The sequence below is a fragment of the Solenopsis invicta genome, chromosome 3 (genome assembly GCF_016802725.1).
Source record: "Solenopsis invicta isolate M01_SB chromosome 3, UNIL_Sinv_3.0, whole genome shotgun sequence".
In the NCBI taxonomy this organism is placed as follows: Eukaryota; Metazoa; Arthropoda; class Insecta; order Hymenoptera; family Formicidae; genus Solenopsis; species Solenopsis invicta.
This window is the reverse complement of record NC_052666.1, coordinates 2999297-3015466: the sequence shown is the minus strand read 5'-3', so window position 1 is coordinate 3015466 and position 16170 is coordinate 2999297. Positions and strand designations below refer to the sequence as shown.

Below are 16170 nucleotides of genomic sequence, written 5' to 3'. Positions count from 1 at the left end.
CTTATTCACCCGTAATTAGTATAGATGCCTGGAGGGCCCTAATTGCAATAGCGGCTAAGAAAAATTTGAACGTTAGATTTTTCGACGTAAGGACCGCGTACTTGTACGGTGAATTAGAGGAGACTGTTTATTTGGAACCACCTCCTGGCTTTATTAATAGATTCGAGAGCGGAAAGGTTTGTAGATTAAAAAAGAGTCTATACGGACTGCCGCAGTCCGGACGTAATTGGTACAATAAATTGAAAGATAAACTATCAAAGAACGGTCTTGAGCCTTTAGCTTCAGAAAGTTGTATATTTAGTAACCACAATAAGGGATATTTCTTTGCATTAGGTACATATGTTGATGACTTCATTACCATAGATGATAACTCAGAAGCATGCGATAAAATTATCAACTCATTGAAAAGGGAGTTTGAGATAATTGAAACTACCCAAACAAAGCAGTTCTTGGGAATGCGAGTGGAATGCGATCTTAAAGGAATATATATATAAGTCAATGTAGTTATATAGAAAAACTGTTAAATAAATACGGGATGTCAGACTGCAAACATGTAGGTACTCCGATTGTAACGGGCGAAGACAGAACACACGCAGAAGAAAATGAAAGTTATGACGCTCACAAGTATCAAGAGTTAATTGGAGAATTATTATACCTAGCGAACAGGACAAGGCCTGATATAGCATTCGTAACGTCATATCTTTCACAATATAATCATTCTCCGGTTAAGCGACATTACATGATAGGGAAAAGAGTTTTACGCTACTTAAGTGGTAGTAAATATAGACGATTGGGATATGATCGTGAGTTTGGTATGCTCAAAGCATATTCTGATTCCAGTTGGGGGAACGCAGAAGAAGCTAGATCTTTCTCAGGGGGAGCCTTATTCATTGGCAATTCGTTAATCTCATGGAGATGCAAGAAACAGAGAACTGTAGGTAATTCCACTTGTGAAGTGGAATTATGTGCTGTTTCTGAAATGGTTAAGGATATAATGTGGATTCAGAGTATGCTTACCGAATTACATTGTAATGAATATGTTGACAAGCCGACACCGATACTTTGCGATAATCAAGCGACTATTCAGTGGGTCAAAAATGCGAAATCGTCCACGAAAACGCGTCACGTAAACCTTAAGTATTACTTTGTTCGCGAAGAGGTTGAAAATGGTATTATTGCTATATCACATGTTAACACGAATAATATGGTAGCAGACTGTTTTACGAAGAGCGTATCGAAAGAAAAATTAGAATGGTGTTGCGACCAAATGTACTTGTCCTAACGCCTTCGTGAGTGAAGATTGCTTACCATAATGATGATCGATTCGTAGGGGGAGAGTGTTAGTATAGTTACTTTGTGATTGGTGGACGAACCGATCTTATGTTCACCAATATAATCTATGGCCCAGAGGGCGACACATTACAAGAGATGATCTCCAGAACGCGCGAGATTGACCATCTAGCCGGGAATCGTGCGTTCAGAGCCTTCCCTTCTTCACTTTCGCTGACACACGTGCATGGCGTACCGCGGTGGGCAGGATTCAAGCCGGTGCTCTTGGTTGTATTATCAATAAAGTTGTTATACTTAGAAGAATCGTTCTACTTATTTCTACCAAACCACTACAATATGTGTCAAACAAAAAATGAAGTTTGTAATAAGGTCTATAAGAAAGGTTTTATACATGTTTTACCTAACTAAATACTGAAGTTGTTATAGTAGAAAAACTGTTTTAAAATAATTTTTTTTTATTCACGAATGCAAAAACGATAGAGAAAGTTTATGCTGTTTGAAACGTCGTTTTTTTGCAATTTAAAACATGTAAACATACAGCCAAAGAGCGAAGTAGAATGAACTTTTTGTTTCGCAAGTACACCTCATACATTAAATGCTCTATCTGTGTGATGACAATCTATTGCATATTAGCTGATTCAAAATAAAATATTCAAATTAACTATTCCAATGCAAAAAACTCTACACAGTGATAATTGTTAATTTCCTGTGATCATACATTACATGAATACATTAAGATAAATACATTAAGGATTGTAATCAATCGCAACATGAGTTCTACACTAAAAGAAATCGTTTCTTTCAGTGTATGGACTCGACAGTCGCAACTGACAGCTCCATATGCGATACATTTTACAGATAGACTTAATCATTTACACGTTTTGTGAAGATGAAAGACAATTTTTACTTTCAACTTACAATAAGTAGGACGAGATTGTAAACACTGACATTTAAATTAATCAAATATTGACTAACTGTTTTACAAAATGCTCAGAAAGATGCCGGAAAGCAATACTAAAAATAACGCAGCGAGGATGTTGGACAATGAGTGCAAGATCGAGTTGCAAGAATAAAAAAAACAGCTGGAAGCCGAGAAGTGGAAATCAAAAATGTATATCCAATTCAACGATCTTTCCTATTTGGTTCGCAACCGCAAAGGCAAGTTTGTGTTACACATACTAATTTAAGAAAGCTTTCGCCATTGTTTTACAAGAAAACGTAGATCTTAAAATGTGTAAATACGAGGGAGGGTTCCGATAGCGCACATCCCGATAGCCTACCAACCAATCATCTTGACTTATCTGACCCAACCTACGGAAAATCTCTAGGCATCTGCCATTGTGAGTGGTTTGTGTGCTATCGAGATGTGCGCTATCGAGACTCGCCGTAAATGCGATACGTATGCACGAGAGAAAAGTTGCGTTGTACGCATTGTTACGTAGAAATAGTTAATATCAATTAATGAATGTTTACTGCAGGAGCTGAGAAAACAATTTTACATAACGTCACGGGGCATTTTGAATCAGGGAAGTTTACAGTAATAATTGGTCCTTCCGGTGCAGGAAAGACTACTTTGATGAAAATTATATCGGGAAAACAACCCCTAGATGTTAAAGGTACTATCACAATAAACGACGTTAAGTGGAATCGAGCAATGTTCCGTAAACATGTGTGTTACGTACCGCAACACTTTGATTTATTGCCGTTCCTCACAACAAGCGAAACGCTCTACATAGCGGCTCGATTACAACTCGACGGTAATCAGAACAAACAAGAGATTAATTCAATAGTAAGTATGTAAATTTTAAGTGCGATTGTACAAATTACATATATATATATATATATATATGTGTGTGTGTGTGTGTGTGTGTGTGTATGTATGTATACACGCACACACAGACACACACACACACACACACACACACACAACGGCACACACGCACACGCGCGCACGCGCGCGCACGCTCGCGCGCAAACGCAAACGCACACACACTCACACACACACATATATATATAAAATGTACAATGCATCAAATATTTCTGTTAGGTGAACAATATCGCAGAAAATCTCTGGTTGTCAAATTGCTTGGACACGTCAGTAATGAAATTAAGTGGTGGCGAACGGAGAAGATTGTCTATCGGCGTGCAAATGTTCACCAAGTCATCAGTTTTCTTATTAGATGAGCCAACAAGCGGTCTTGACAGTGCGGCGTCTTACCAAGTATGATATAAATTATTAATGCTGCTATCAATCAATAACGATCGTTTTATCAAAATAATCGATATTGTTATAAGCTGCTTTTAATTTTATACACAGTGCGGTTCAAATGTTTGACTGAATTTACTTCTTCCTAATAATGCAATCTAAAATCAAAATATAAATTAATGCCGTAAGAGTCAACACTGGATGTTTGTGTGTAATTAGTATATATATTGGCAATTAATTATTAAAAGTACAATAAACGCTTCGATAAAAATTGGGATATCGAGAGGAAAAAATCGGTTTTTGGTACCAATCGTATATCATAAAATTGTGTTTCTTAATTAAAGTTATATCTAGATATTTTATTTTTTCCTCTTCCACCTTAACCGTGAAATTAAGTCTTGGATGATAAACATTAAACAAAACATTCAATATCATATTTATCCTTGACCTACGTAGTAGAAAGTACACACAATCGTATCTAGAACGAATTTTGTGAGAGTACCTGAGAAAAAGTAGAGAGTGCTTACAATTTAATCAAAATAATATTTTAAGATATCAATTTAAAACTTTCTTAGATAACTAAAAACAAAATATATTAATATAAAAATTACAAAAATAATAATGTATTATATCTATGTATAAACAAAAAAACGTCCTCCATTGTATTTAAATACACAAATAAAATAATACACTCTTAACGGTAAAAAAGCAAAAGATTGTGTTAAAGTACATTAGTCGTTATTTGTTCTGTTTAGAGTAGAGTCCTATATAAAGAGAGAAGCAACATCGAACCCGCACCACAACCTTCAGTATCCAATTGAGTCCTCTACCGCCATTTTGGGACCGCTCTAACGTCATCAAACACCATTCGTATCATTCTGCAAACAGCTGTGGTCACAATATGGCTGCTCGCTTAGCCAATTAAGTATCAATCAGATTACCAATCAGAGCTTCGGACATCAATGTCGCTTCTCTCTTTATATAGGACTCTAGTTTAGGGTGCCAAAAGAATGTTAGAGAGCCGCGCACCCTCTGGCGCTCTCGTGGCTACGGCTCTGAGAATACAATGTCATCCACGTATCTAAAATCTAAAGTAAAACATGGATCTAATCTCAAGGACATGACACTTTTTGTGTAACTGCGTAATTAATGCTGGAATGCAATAAAACTTATACCTAATAGAAATATTGCTCGGTACGCTGTGAGAAATGAATGTGAAGCTGGGCAAAAATGTTACGTCCGTCGGTTACACAAACACTCTCGCGCGCTCTCACACAAAAGGCACTCGCGTGCGATAAATAATAAAGCAGAATCTTTGAAAAACTCCAACGTTTATTCTACACGTCTGTCACCAAAACCAGGCTTCAGACCTCAACAACACTAACATCGCCACTGATAGACAAAAGACGTTTATAATATAATACACGCCTATACCGGGCGTAACACTGCCCCCTTTCTTTAGGTTGTCGTCCCGACAACCAACTAAGGACTTCTAAAATCTTCACGACTTCTTGCTCTTCCCCTAGCTGCTGCAAAGGGTTTCGGAGCTGCGTGACTTCGTCCACAAGACGTCATCTTCCTGCTTACGCTGTAGCTCGTTCTTACTCTTCAGCTTGAGTTTTGAGCACTTCTTCCTTCATTCTTCGGACAAGTGGGGGAAATTAACTCTCGAGGACCCAACGCCTTAAGGGCTCCCTATGTCCCCGTCTCGGCATTTGACCTCAGGCCCTCGGAAAAACCTCGATTCAAAAAAACCGGGGCAAGGCGGTCTTCTTAACACAAAGTTTCGAAGATTCTTCACAAAAAAAACTTCACTTCGCACGAATCCCAAAACTGAAATTAAACAAACTCCAACGAGTATCTCACTTAAAATAAAAATAAACCTGCAAAAGAAAAACTTTTTTTAGTCACGAGTTAACAATAAAATTCCCACGAAGACACAAGTTCGACAACTTTTTGCCCTAAAAATCGAAACATTTTTTCCCAATTTCCAAAGAAAGAACGATTCCCCGAACCCGTCCTCCCAGGCGTGGACTTCAAGGGAAGCACAACTCTCTCACTCTCTCTCCCTCTCTCACTCTCTCTCCCAACGTGTGGCATATAATTTTCTTGCAAAACTTATTTGTCAATTTCGAAGACTGTCAAATTGTTTCAAAAAGCTTACGGAGATATCTCCTTAAGTCGTTCAAACACATTTTCTGGTGCACATCTATACCTCATGGTTGCGACAAGAGATAAGTAATAAACTTCGAAAAGTCTGGCCGTAATCACCATTGAAATCTCATTAATACACATTGATACATACACATGTCAAAGGTTTTTATTTCTACTGCGTTCTGATAGATAGCATTAAGAAATCGATACAAAATTCAAATTTAAAACTTTTAGATAGCACTGTTGTACAAGTGCAGAATATTCTAATTATACGGCAGTAACGTTACAATGTAGGGCAAGTTTTTTAATTTATCGATTGATCAATTGCATTATCCCCAAACGCAATTTTGGTCTGTAAAAGCTGTACGTTATGATTTTCTTTTACCTATAATATTGTTTTTAATATACTGTATGGAAATATATAATTTCTGTTAAACAGTTAATTAGCATATTGCACAATATGACGAAAGCAAATTGCGCTGTAGTTTGTGCAATACTAGTGGTCGTATGATTTCGCTTTTCGATGACATCATGGTACTTAATCGAGGAAAATGTATGTATTGCGGACCAAAAAGCGAAATCTTGAGCACGTACAACATTGCCGGATTTACGCGTCCTAGCTTTTACACAACATAGCCGAATTTGGTAATGTTTTTTGTACCACTCTCTGATAAATAAATTATAAGAAAACTAAAATTAAGAAAAGTGAATTGATATAAAGTATTTTAGAAATCTATATACATTTCACTCACACATCTCTTTATAATTTTAAAATTAATTTTTTTTATTAATTTTTGCACTGCAAATTTTTTAAAGTTATGAAAAGGTAGATTTTGTCATTAATTTTAAAAAATATAAAATTATTACTCTTTATTAACGACAAAGAACAATTGCGGTATTAATTGTACTTCTTTGATTGCAGTTCTCGAGGTGATAACTGAACAGAAAGATGAAGAGTTAGAAAATTTACATAAGATCTGTCGTGATGAATAATTACATTAAACATTACTACAGTCTGATAATTTAAAAAAAAACCGAGAAAAATACAATCTCAATAGCAATATTTTCAATTTATCTTATTTAAAATAAGAAGAAATCAGTTTTGAAGTTCATAAATTATAATTGTAACATTTTAAATATATCTCATTGTCGTTCCCACGGAAGCGAATGTATTTCTACAGGAACATTTAAATAATTGGTACTCTTTTAAAGCCTACTACAGCGTAAAAGTGTTAACGGATATTCCGGTGCAAGTATGTTTCAAATTGTAATGCACAGCATTACAATTTTGTCGCTAATTATTTTGTTTAAACATAAAGTTTAGTCTAAATATAAAGTACTTTCCAGCTGAATTTTATGTTTCTTCTTTTTCTTGTTAGAAAGAAAACATATGACACAAAAAATTCAGCTGAAAAAAGTGAACCCATTATAGTGTCAGTTCAAAAATGTCATTGTTTTTAACAAATTAGGTAAAAGTTTGTTTGACTTTTAGATACTTTGCACATCATCTTTCTTGTTAATATCATATTACATGACAGGGCAGCCAATGGTATTTAATAGAATTATACAGGTGTGGAGCATTTGTCTGTTAACTGTGATTCTTGGACAAACGTTCGGGATATTTATAGGCACAGCTTTTGGCACTGTGCCTTCGTTCACCTAGACCCGCGCTTAGTGTAGAGTTCGTAGAGGAGCTACCTCCACCTCCCCCACGTTGTTATTTTGCCCCTGGTCCTCTTCAATCACTAGAGTCAATTCTCTCTTTGCTTCCGATCTCTTCTGTCCCACTCCCTCCTGGCGCGTTCTCTATTGGCCCCGAAGAATTTGACCTCGAAACGGTCCGTGCCTTCCTTTCTCGGTCTCCCCTCGATGCATCAGTCCCCGTGTATCTCCCTCATATATATCCGAAATATTATTTAATCCCCAAATTAATATTTCTAAATCACTTCCGCCCCAACACTGCCGTATTAAATGAAGTCCCAACATAGGCACACATACACGTATACATACACGTATATTTCTAGAAAGATTTGTAAATGGTAACTATTATAAAAAATAGTATTATTGTATTATCTGTTGTAAGCTCAACTTAATTGTATCGCACATTATAATTGCTAATTTAAATAGTATAGTTAAACTCCTTATTAATTAAACAACATTCACCTCTTAGTACTACAAATCTACTCTGTATTAAACAATTTGAGTCCAATTCCCTTTTTAATTTAACGATATATATATATATATATATATATATATATATATGTGTGTGTATGTATGTATACACACACACACAGACACACACACACACACGCACCGACACACACGCACACACGCGCGCGCGCGCACACACACGCACACACACTCACACACATATATATATATATATATATATATATAAATATAAAATGTACAATGCATCAAATATTTCTGTTAGGTAAACAATATCGCAGAAAATCTCTGGTTGTCAAATTGCTTGGACACGTCAGTAATGAAATTAAGTGGTGGCGAACGAAGAAGATTGTCTATCGGCGTGCAAATGTTCACCAAGTCATCAGTTTTCTTATTAGATGAGCCAACAAGCGGTCTTGACAGTGCGGCGTCTTACCAAGTATGATATAAATTATTAATGCTGCTATCAATCAATAACGATCGTTTTATCAAAATAATCGATATTGTTATAAGCTGCTTTTAATTTTATACACAGTGCGGTTCAAATGTTTGACTGAATTTACTTCTTCCTAATAATGCAATCTAAAATCAAAATATAAATTAATGCCGTAAGAGTCAACACTGGATGTTTGTGTGTAATTAGTATATATATTGGCAATTAATTATTAAAAGTACAATAACCGCTTCGATAAAAATTGGGATATCGAGAGGAAAAAATCGGTTTTTGGTACCAATCGTATATCATAAAATTGTGTTTCTTAATTAAAGTTATATCTAGATATTTTATTTTTTCCTCTTCCACCTTAACCGTGAAATTAAGTCTTGGATGATAAACATTAAACAAAACATTCAATATCATATTTATCCTTGACCTACGTAGTAGAAAGTACACACAATCGTATCTAGAACGAATTTTGTGAGAGTACCTGAGAAAAAGTAGAGAGTGCTTACAATTTAATCAAAATAATATTTTAAGATATCAATTTAAAACTTTCTTAGATAACTAAAAACAAAATATATTAATATAAAAATTACAAAAATAATAATGTATTATATCTATGTATAAACAAAAAAACGTCCTCCATTGTATTTAAATACACAAATAAAATAATACACTCTTAACGGTAAAAAAGCAAAAGATTGTGTTAAAGTACATTAGTCGTTATTTGTTCTGTTTAGAGTAGAGTCCTATATAAAAAGAGAAGCAACATCGAACCCGCACCACAACCTTCAGTATCCAATTGAGTCCTCTACCGCCATTTTGGGACCGCTCTAACGTCATCAAACACCATTCGTATCATTCTGCAAACAGCTGTGGTCACAATATGGCTGCTCGCTTAGCCAATCAAGTATCAATCAGATTACCAATCAGAGCTGCGGACATCAATGTCGCTTCTCTCTTTATATAGGATTCTAGTTTAGGGTGCCAAAAGAATGTTAGAGAGCCGCGCACCCTCTGGCGCTCTCGTGGCTACGGCTCTGAGAATACAATGTCATCCACGTATCTAAAAGCTAAAGTAAAACATGGGTCTAATCTCAAGGACATGACACTTTTTGTGTAACTGCGTAATTAATGCTGGAATGCAATAAAACTTATACCTAATAGAAATATTGCTCGGTACGCTGTGAGAAATGAATGTGAAGCTGGGCAAAAATGTTACGTCCGTCGGTTACACAAACACTCTCGCGCGCTCTCACACAAAAGGCACTCGCGTGCGATAAATAATAAAGCAGAATCTTTGAAAAACTCCAACGTTTATTCTACACGTCTGTCACCAAAACCAGGCTTCAGACCTCAACAACACGAACATCGCCACTGATAGACAAAAGACATTTATAACATAATACACGCCTATACCGGGCGTAACACTGCCCCCTTTCTTTAGGTTGTCGTCCCGACAACCAACTAAGGACTTCTAAAATCTTCACGACTTCTTGCTCTTCCCCTAGCTGCTGCAAAGGGTTTCGGAGCTGCGTGACTTCGTCCACAAGACGTCATCTTCCTGCTTACGCTGTAGCTCGTTCTTACTCTTCAGCTTGAGTTTTGAGCACTTCTTCCTTCATTCTTCGGACAAGTGGGGGAAATTAACTCTCGAGGACCCAACGCCTTAAGGGCTCCCTATGTCCCCGCCTCGGCATTTGCCCTCAGGCCCTCGGAAAAACCTCGATTCAAAAAAACCGGGGCAAGGCGGTCTTCTTAACACAAAGTTTCGAAGATTCTTCACAAAAAAAACTTCACTTCGCACGAATCCCAAAACTGAAATTAAACAAACTCCAACGAGTATCTCACTTAAAATAAAAATAAACCTGCAAAAGAAAAACTTTTTTTAGTCACGAGTTAACAATAAAATTCCCACGAAGATACAAGTTCGACAACTTTTTGCCCTAAAAATCGAAACATTTTTTCCCAATTTCCAAAGAAAGAACGATTCCCCGAACCCGTCCTCCCAGGCGTGGACTTCAAGGGAAGCACAACTCTCTCACTCTCTCTCCCTCTCTCACTCTCTCTCCCAACGTGTGGCATATAATTTTCTTGCAAAACTTATTTGTCAATTTCGAAGACTGTCAAATTGTTTCAAAAAGCTTACGGAGATATCTCCTTAAGTCGTTCAAACACATTTTCTGGTGCACATCTATACCTCATGGTTGCGACAAGAGATAAGTAATAAACTTCGAAAAGTCTGGCCGTAATCACCATTGAAATCTCATTAATACACATTGATACATACACATGTCAAAGGTTTTTATTTCTACTGCGTTCTGATAGATAGCATTAAGAAATCGATACAAAATTCAAATTTAAAACTTTTAGATAGCACTGTTGTACAAGTGCAGAATATTCTAATTATACGGCAGTAACGTTACAATGTAGGGCAAGTTTTTTAATTTATCGATTGATCAATTGCATTATCCCCAAACGCAATTTTGGTCTGTAAAAGCTGTACGTTATGATTTTCTTTTACCTATAATATTGTTTTTAATATACTGTATGGAAATATATAATTTCTGTTAAACAGTTAATTAGCATATTGCACAATATGACGAAAGCAAATTGCGCTGTAGTTTGTGCAATACTAGTGGTCGTATGATTTCGCTTTTCGATGACATCATGGTACTTAATCGAGGAAAATGTATGTATTGCGGACCAAAAAGCGAAATCTTGAGCACGTACAACATTGCCGGATTTACGCGTCCTAGCTTTTACACAACATAGCCGAATTTGGTAATGTTTTTTGTACCACTCTCTGATAAATAAATTATAAGAAAACTAAAATTAAGAAAAGTGAATTGATATAAAGTATTTTAGAAATCTATATACATTTCACTCACACATCTCTTTATAATTTTAAAATTAATTTTTTTTATTAATTTTTGCACTGCAAATTTTTTAAAGTTATGAAAAGGTAGATTTTGTCATTAATTTTAAAAAATATAAAATTATTACTCTTTATTAACGACAAAGAACAATTGCGGTATTAATTGTACTTCTTTGATTGCAGTTCTCGAGGTGATAACTGAACAGAAAGATGAAGAGTTAGAAAATTTACATAAGATCTGTCGTGATGAATAATTACATTAAACATTACTACAGTCTGGTAATTTAAAAAAAAACCGAGAAAAATACAATCTCAATAGCAATATTTTCAATTTATCTTATTTAAAATAAGAAGAAATCAGTTTTGAAGTTCATAAATTATAATTGTAACATTTTAAATATATCTCATTGTAGTTCCCACGGAAGCGAATGTATTTCTACAGGAACATTTAAATAATTGGTACTCTTTTAAAGCCTACTACAGCGTAAAAGTGTTAACGGATATTCCGGTGCAAGTATGTTTCAAATTGTAATGCACAGCATTACAATTTTGTCGCTAATTATTTTGTTTAAACATAAAGTTTAGTCTAAATATAAAGTACTTTCCAGCTGAATTTTATGTTTCTTCTTTTTCTTGTTAGAAAGAAAACATATGACACAAAAAATTCAGCTGAAAAAAGTGAACCCATTATAGTGTCAGTTCAAAAATGTCATTGTTTTTACAAATTAGGTAAAAGTTTGTTTGACTTTTAGATACTTTGCACATCATCTTTCTTGTTAATATCATATTACATGACAGGGCAGCCAATGGTATTTAATAGAATTATACAGGTGTGGAGCATTTGTCTGTTAACTGTGATTCTTGGACAAACGTTCGGGATATTTATAGGCACAGCTTTTGGCACTGTGCCTTCGTTCACCTAGCCCCGCGCTTAGTGTAGAGTTCGTAGAGGAGCTACCTCCACCTCCACCACGTTGTTATTTTGCCCCTGGTCCTCTTCAATCACTAGAGTCAATTCTCTCTTTGCTTCCGATCTCTTCTGTCCCACTCCCTCCTGGCGCGTTCTCCATTGGCCCCGACGAATTTGACCTCGAAGCGGTCCGTGCCTTCCTTTCTCAGTCTCCCCTCGATGCATCAGTCCCCGTGTATCTCCCTCATATATATCCGAAATATTATTTAATCCCCAAATTAATATTTCTAAATCACTTCCGACCCAACACTGCAGTATTAAATGAAGTCCCAACATAGGCACACATACACGTATACATACACGTATATTTCTAGAAAGATTTGTAAATGGTAACTATTATAAGACAATAGTATTATTGTATTATTTGTTGTAAGCTCAACTTAATTGTATCGCACATTATAATTGTTAATTTAAATGGTATAGTTAAACTCCTTATTAATTAAACAACATTCACCACTTAGTACTACAAATCTACTCTGTATTAAACAATTTGAGTCCAATTTAGGTTTCCCTTTTTAATTTAACGATATATATATATATATATATATATATATATATATATATATATATATATATATATATGTAAAAGGGGGAAACCAACGCTAATTCAATCTGTTCATTTAAATAAATAATCATAAGAATAAAATGTTAAATTGCCCAGTAAGTCGACATTGTATTCTTTATCATTATTCATTAGAATAAATTATGTATAACGATTAATCTATCCTAATTTTTCAACCTGACTCACTATCCCTCGCTCTATTAAGTCAAGCACTAAATCCGATCCCGAGGTAAAGCAATTAAAATTGCTGCCTCAAAACAGGACCAAGGGACGCGAAACGCCCCGGGTATTTGTCGTTGGGCCCCCGCTGTGGTCCCACTGACCCATATACCCCGGGTTGTCGACGCGGCCTGTCGTGCCTTCTGTGCACGTTCTCAAGTTGTTACGTCCCTCCCTTCTCCCCACGTATCTTACCGACCCTTCTTCAACCCTGGACGTAATAGGAGTATGCACAGCTTTCCCTGGAGAAACTTTTATTATAATTTTTTATAAAAGTTTTCCTCATGTGTCATGTCAACAATTTATAAGTAATTATGTAATCTTGTGTGAAAATTTTTTCAAATTTGTAATACATGTATTACAAAATTCTGTAAAAAAAATAGTTTGGTGATCTGTCCAACTTAAGTTACATTCAATATATACACAAGACGTAAATCAATAAATATAGATTATCAATAATTATTGGTTTATGTAACTCATTGAGTTTTTATTAAATTTTACATAAAAGAACTATGGAAACAAATGTTATTTCATGTTCTTTCTATCATTTGCCGCGTTATATAACAAATATTAATGTAGGTTTTTAGAAACATTCTATGCATATAATGTAATTATATAGCATAACTTAGACCAATATAATTATTGTTCATAAAAACTTGTAAACCAACGCGCATGCGCATGTACGGGGCATCTCTAGCATCACTGTAGTCCTACCACCGAAATAATGTGCGATGTGCTTAGTCATTAGTCATTAGTGAAACAACGCGCACCATCTAAGAACGTGGCGTCTTGCAGTCAGGCTGGTCAGGCGGTCTTCTCCGTCGACTCGTTAAACCAATAAAACGAACTGCTACAATGTGTTTGGCGGTGCTAGTCTCAAGAACTAAACCGAGTTGAACAAGCATCGCGTGAAGACACAAAGCCGACACGTCCACATAGCCGATGGTACCATGGCTGAGTCATAAAGTAAGTACCAAACAAAATTCATTACACTATATTATTCGAGTAAATTCGTGGGTTTACCGAAAACCAACCCACAATGACCGATATCTTCACGCAACCTCCCATCACCATCCTTCACAAAAGAATTCAGTTATCAGCTCATTGGTATACAGAGCTCTCACAGTTTCTGAACTAACGTTCCTGGATGAGGAGTTACAACATCTTAATCAGACCTTGACTAGGGATGGGTACAACAGCGAGAACATTAATCAGATAACTAAGAGATTGAAGAACAAAATCTCCAGTCCCAACGATACCGAAAATCTAGATGAAGAAAGAGAAAGAAAAATGACGGCTGTCCTTCCGTACCTTCAAGGAACAACAGAGCGCATAGGCAGAATTTTGAGTAAGCATAACATAAGAGTAATCTTCAAACCCCAAAAGAAAATTGCTCAATTACTCCCTAACCCCAAAGATCAAAGACCAAGCCTGGAAACACCAGGTGTGTACAAGATACCTTGCGCCTGCGGAAGTGTACATAGGAGAAACCGGGAGAAAGATCAGTACACGGATCAAAGAACACCAGAGGTGTGCCAAATACAGCCACTTTTCACAATCAGCCTTGGCGGAACATTGGATGGAGACTGGACATGCCGTGCAGTATGATAAGTCTACCATGTTGGCCCCGTCACAAGGCTATTTTGCCAGAAAATATCGAGAAGGTCTGGGAATCTTGAAACATCCTGACAACCTCAACCGCGACAAAGGCTTTCAAGTAAATCCTATTTGGCATACCGTTCTCCCGGGTTTTTTAATCGACCGGCCAGTCAATTAAAACGCTCCGATTGGCTGACCAAGTCAAACTCCCCATCCCAACCCCCACCAGGAGCAACGGGGATATATAAGGACCACCACAACCGAAGGGAGCTCAATATCGGAGCTCTCAGCCCTGATGATGCAAGCTGCAATGTTTGTGAAACGTCGGCAAAGTGCCCAACACGCACGTGGCATCCATCCGGAAACCCTCTCGGTTAACAATAGCAATGGCCACGAAAGCCTCAAGACTGAAATACTAAGTATATTTAATATCCACACAATTTTTATCACAACTTTTTAATACTTTTAATCCTTTGAATTTAAATATTATCTTTGAAGTACTTTTATTTTAAAGAACTTCAGAAATAATATTGAAATGTGACAATATGAAACATACTTCCGAACAATCTGAGTGGTTACCGTTGATCAGCTGTCCGCCGTTGTAAGCTGAATCCGCTCCGACAAACATCAAATCATTCACACCTTCATAAATTTTAACCAACAATAAGTCTTAGCTATCCATTATTTTTGTTCTCCATAAGACTACCTTCTCTCTCTAGTAAGATTTTTATCATATTTTTCAAAATATTTATATACCCAGTATTATTTCACTACCCTTTCTTGCCTCCCTTTATTACTCTTTTTACTTTCTGCAGGATACAATTGAACTCTCTTTCGATTGAATCCGCAACTCTCTTTTACTTCCTGCAGGATACAATTGAACTTTCTTTCGATTGAATCCGCAGCTCTCTTTTACTTCCTGCTGGATACAATCGAACTCTCTTTTGATTGAATCCGCAACTACTTTTTAATTCCTGCTGGATACAATCAAACTCTCGTTCGAAGCAACCTTCTTTGCTTCCATCGGAAACAAAGAATTCCTTTGCTTTTTATAATTACAACTCTTTCTTTTTTCTTCCTTTCAAGTAATTACGATCTAGATTTTATTTTCCTTTATTACAAAAAGAGAACGCCTTAATTTTAAATTCATTCTAGTGCGTAATCGAGTCCCTGAATCGAGTAAGTCTCGAAGAGCCATTAAGAATTGTCGGTGTCGTCGAAACAAGAAGGTCCGGAAGCTTGGCGCTCTCCGAAAAATTAAGCAACGTGCGAGGAGAAAATTCTGTTTCGCCTAGCGCTCTAACTAATTTAAGAACTTCCGACGAATTGACTGATTTATCTCCACCAGTCCCAAATCTGTCCTCCGAATCATTCTCTTTTTCCTCCTGTCGCTATCTTTCCCCCTCTTACTCCCCTGGACCTCACGTAGAAATCAATTTTAAACAATCACCAGGGTCACCTCGTTCTATTTTTGACCCCTTTGCAGAGCCCTTAGCGTGTTCTCGGGATCCAACCCCTTCTCCAACAGATTTTCATAATTGTAAGAACTTTTTTTTTTTAAATAAATTCTATGATATGATTTCATAAAACTTTGAGCTTCCTAATGCCAGCTGGCATCTCATGACATGACTGATTAGCATTTCATTATTTCATATTGTTCACTGACATGAAAATGTTATTTGAA

At 36.2% G+C, this 16170-nt stretch overlaps 3 protein-coding genes across 3 annotated transcripts; all 3 read left to right on the top strand.

Annotated features, from left to right (window-relative positions):
• Positions 1–535: 535 nt before the first annotated feature.
• LOC120357134 (secreted RxLR effector protein 161-like) lies at positions 536–1282 on the top strand. The gene has a single exon (XM_039446885.1). The coding sequence runs from the start codon at positions 536–538 to the stop codon at positions 1280–1282; it is 747 nt and encodes a 248-aa protein (XP_039302819.1).
• Positions 1283–2290: 1008 nt separating this feature from the next.
• On the top strand, positions 2291–11097 carry LOC120357146 (ATP-binding cassette sub-family G member 1-like). The gene is made up of 5 exons (XM_039446961.1): positions 2291–2448; positions 2769–3079; positions 3338–3511; positions 8085–8258; positions 10837–11097. The coding sequence occupies exons 1-5, from the start codon at positions 2400–2402 to the stop codon at positions 10906–10908; spliced, it is 780 nt and encodes a 259-aa protein (XP_039302895.1). The 5' UTR covers positions 2291–2399; the 3' UTR covers positions 10909–11097.
• Positions 11098–11536: 439 nt separating this feature from the next.
• On the top strand, positions 11537–13077 carry LOC120357154 (ATP-binding cassette sub-family G member 4-like; the record flags this gene model as incomplete). The annotated part of the gene is made up of 2 exons (XM_039446976.1): positions 11537–11650; positions 11889–13077. Coding segments are annotated over 2 exons (285 nt in total), but the record flags the coding sequence as incomplete, so codon positions are not given.
• Between the last annotated feature and the right edge of the window lie 3093 nt (positions 13078–16170).

What these genes read in the sequence shown, in the direction of transcription:
- LOC120357134 (XM_039446885.1), top strand. Translation starts at nt 536, where the DNA reads ATGTCAGACTGCAAACATGTAGGTACTCCGATTGTAACGGGCGAAGAC.
- LOC120357146 (XM_039446961.1), top strand. Translation starts at nt 2,400, where the DNA reads ATGTATATCCAATTCAACGATCTTTCCTATTTGGTTCGCAACCGCAAA. An exon ending in TTTGGTTCGCAACCGCAAAG is followed by an intron (nt 2,449 to 2,768) that starts GCAAGTTTGTGT and finishes TGTTTACTGCAG; the next exon opens with GAGCTGAGAAAACAATTTTA. An exon ending in AACAAGAGATTAATTCAATA is followed by an intron (nt 3,080 to 3,337) that starts GTAAGTATGTAA and finishes TATTTCTGTTAG; the next exon opens with GTGAACAATATCGCAGAAAA.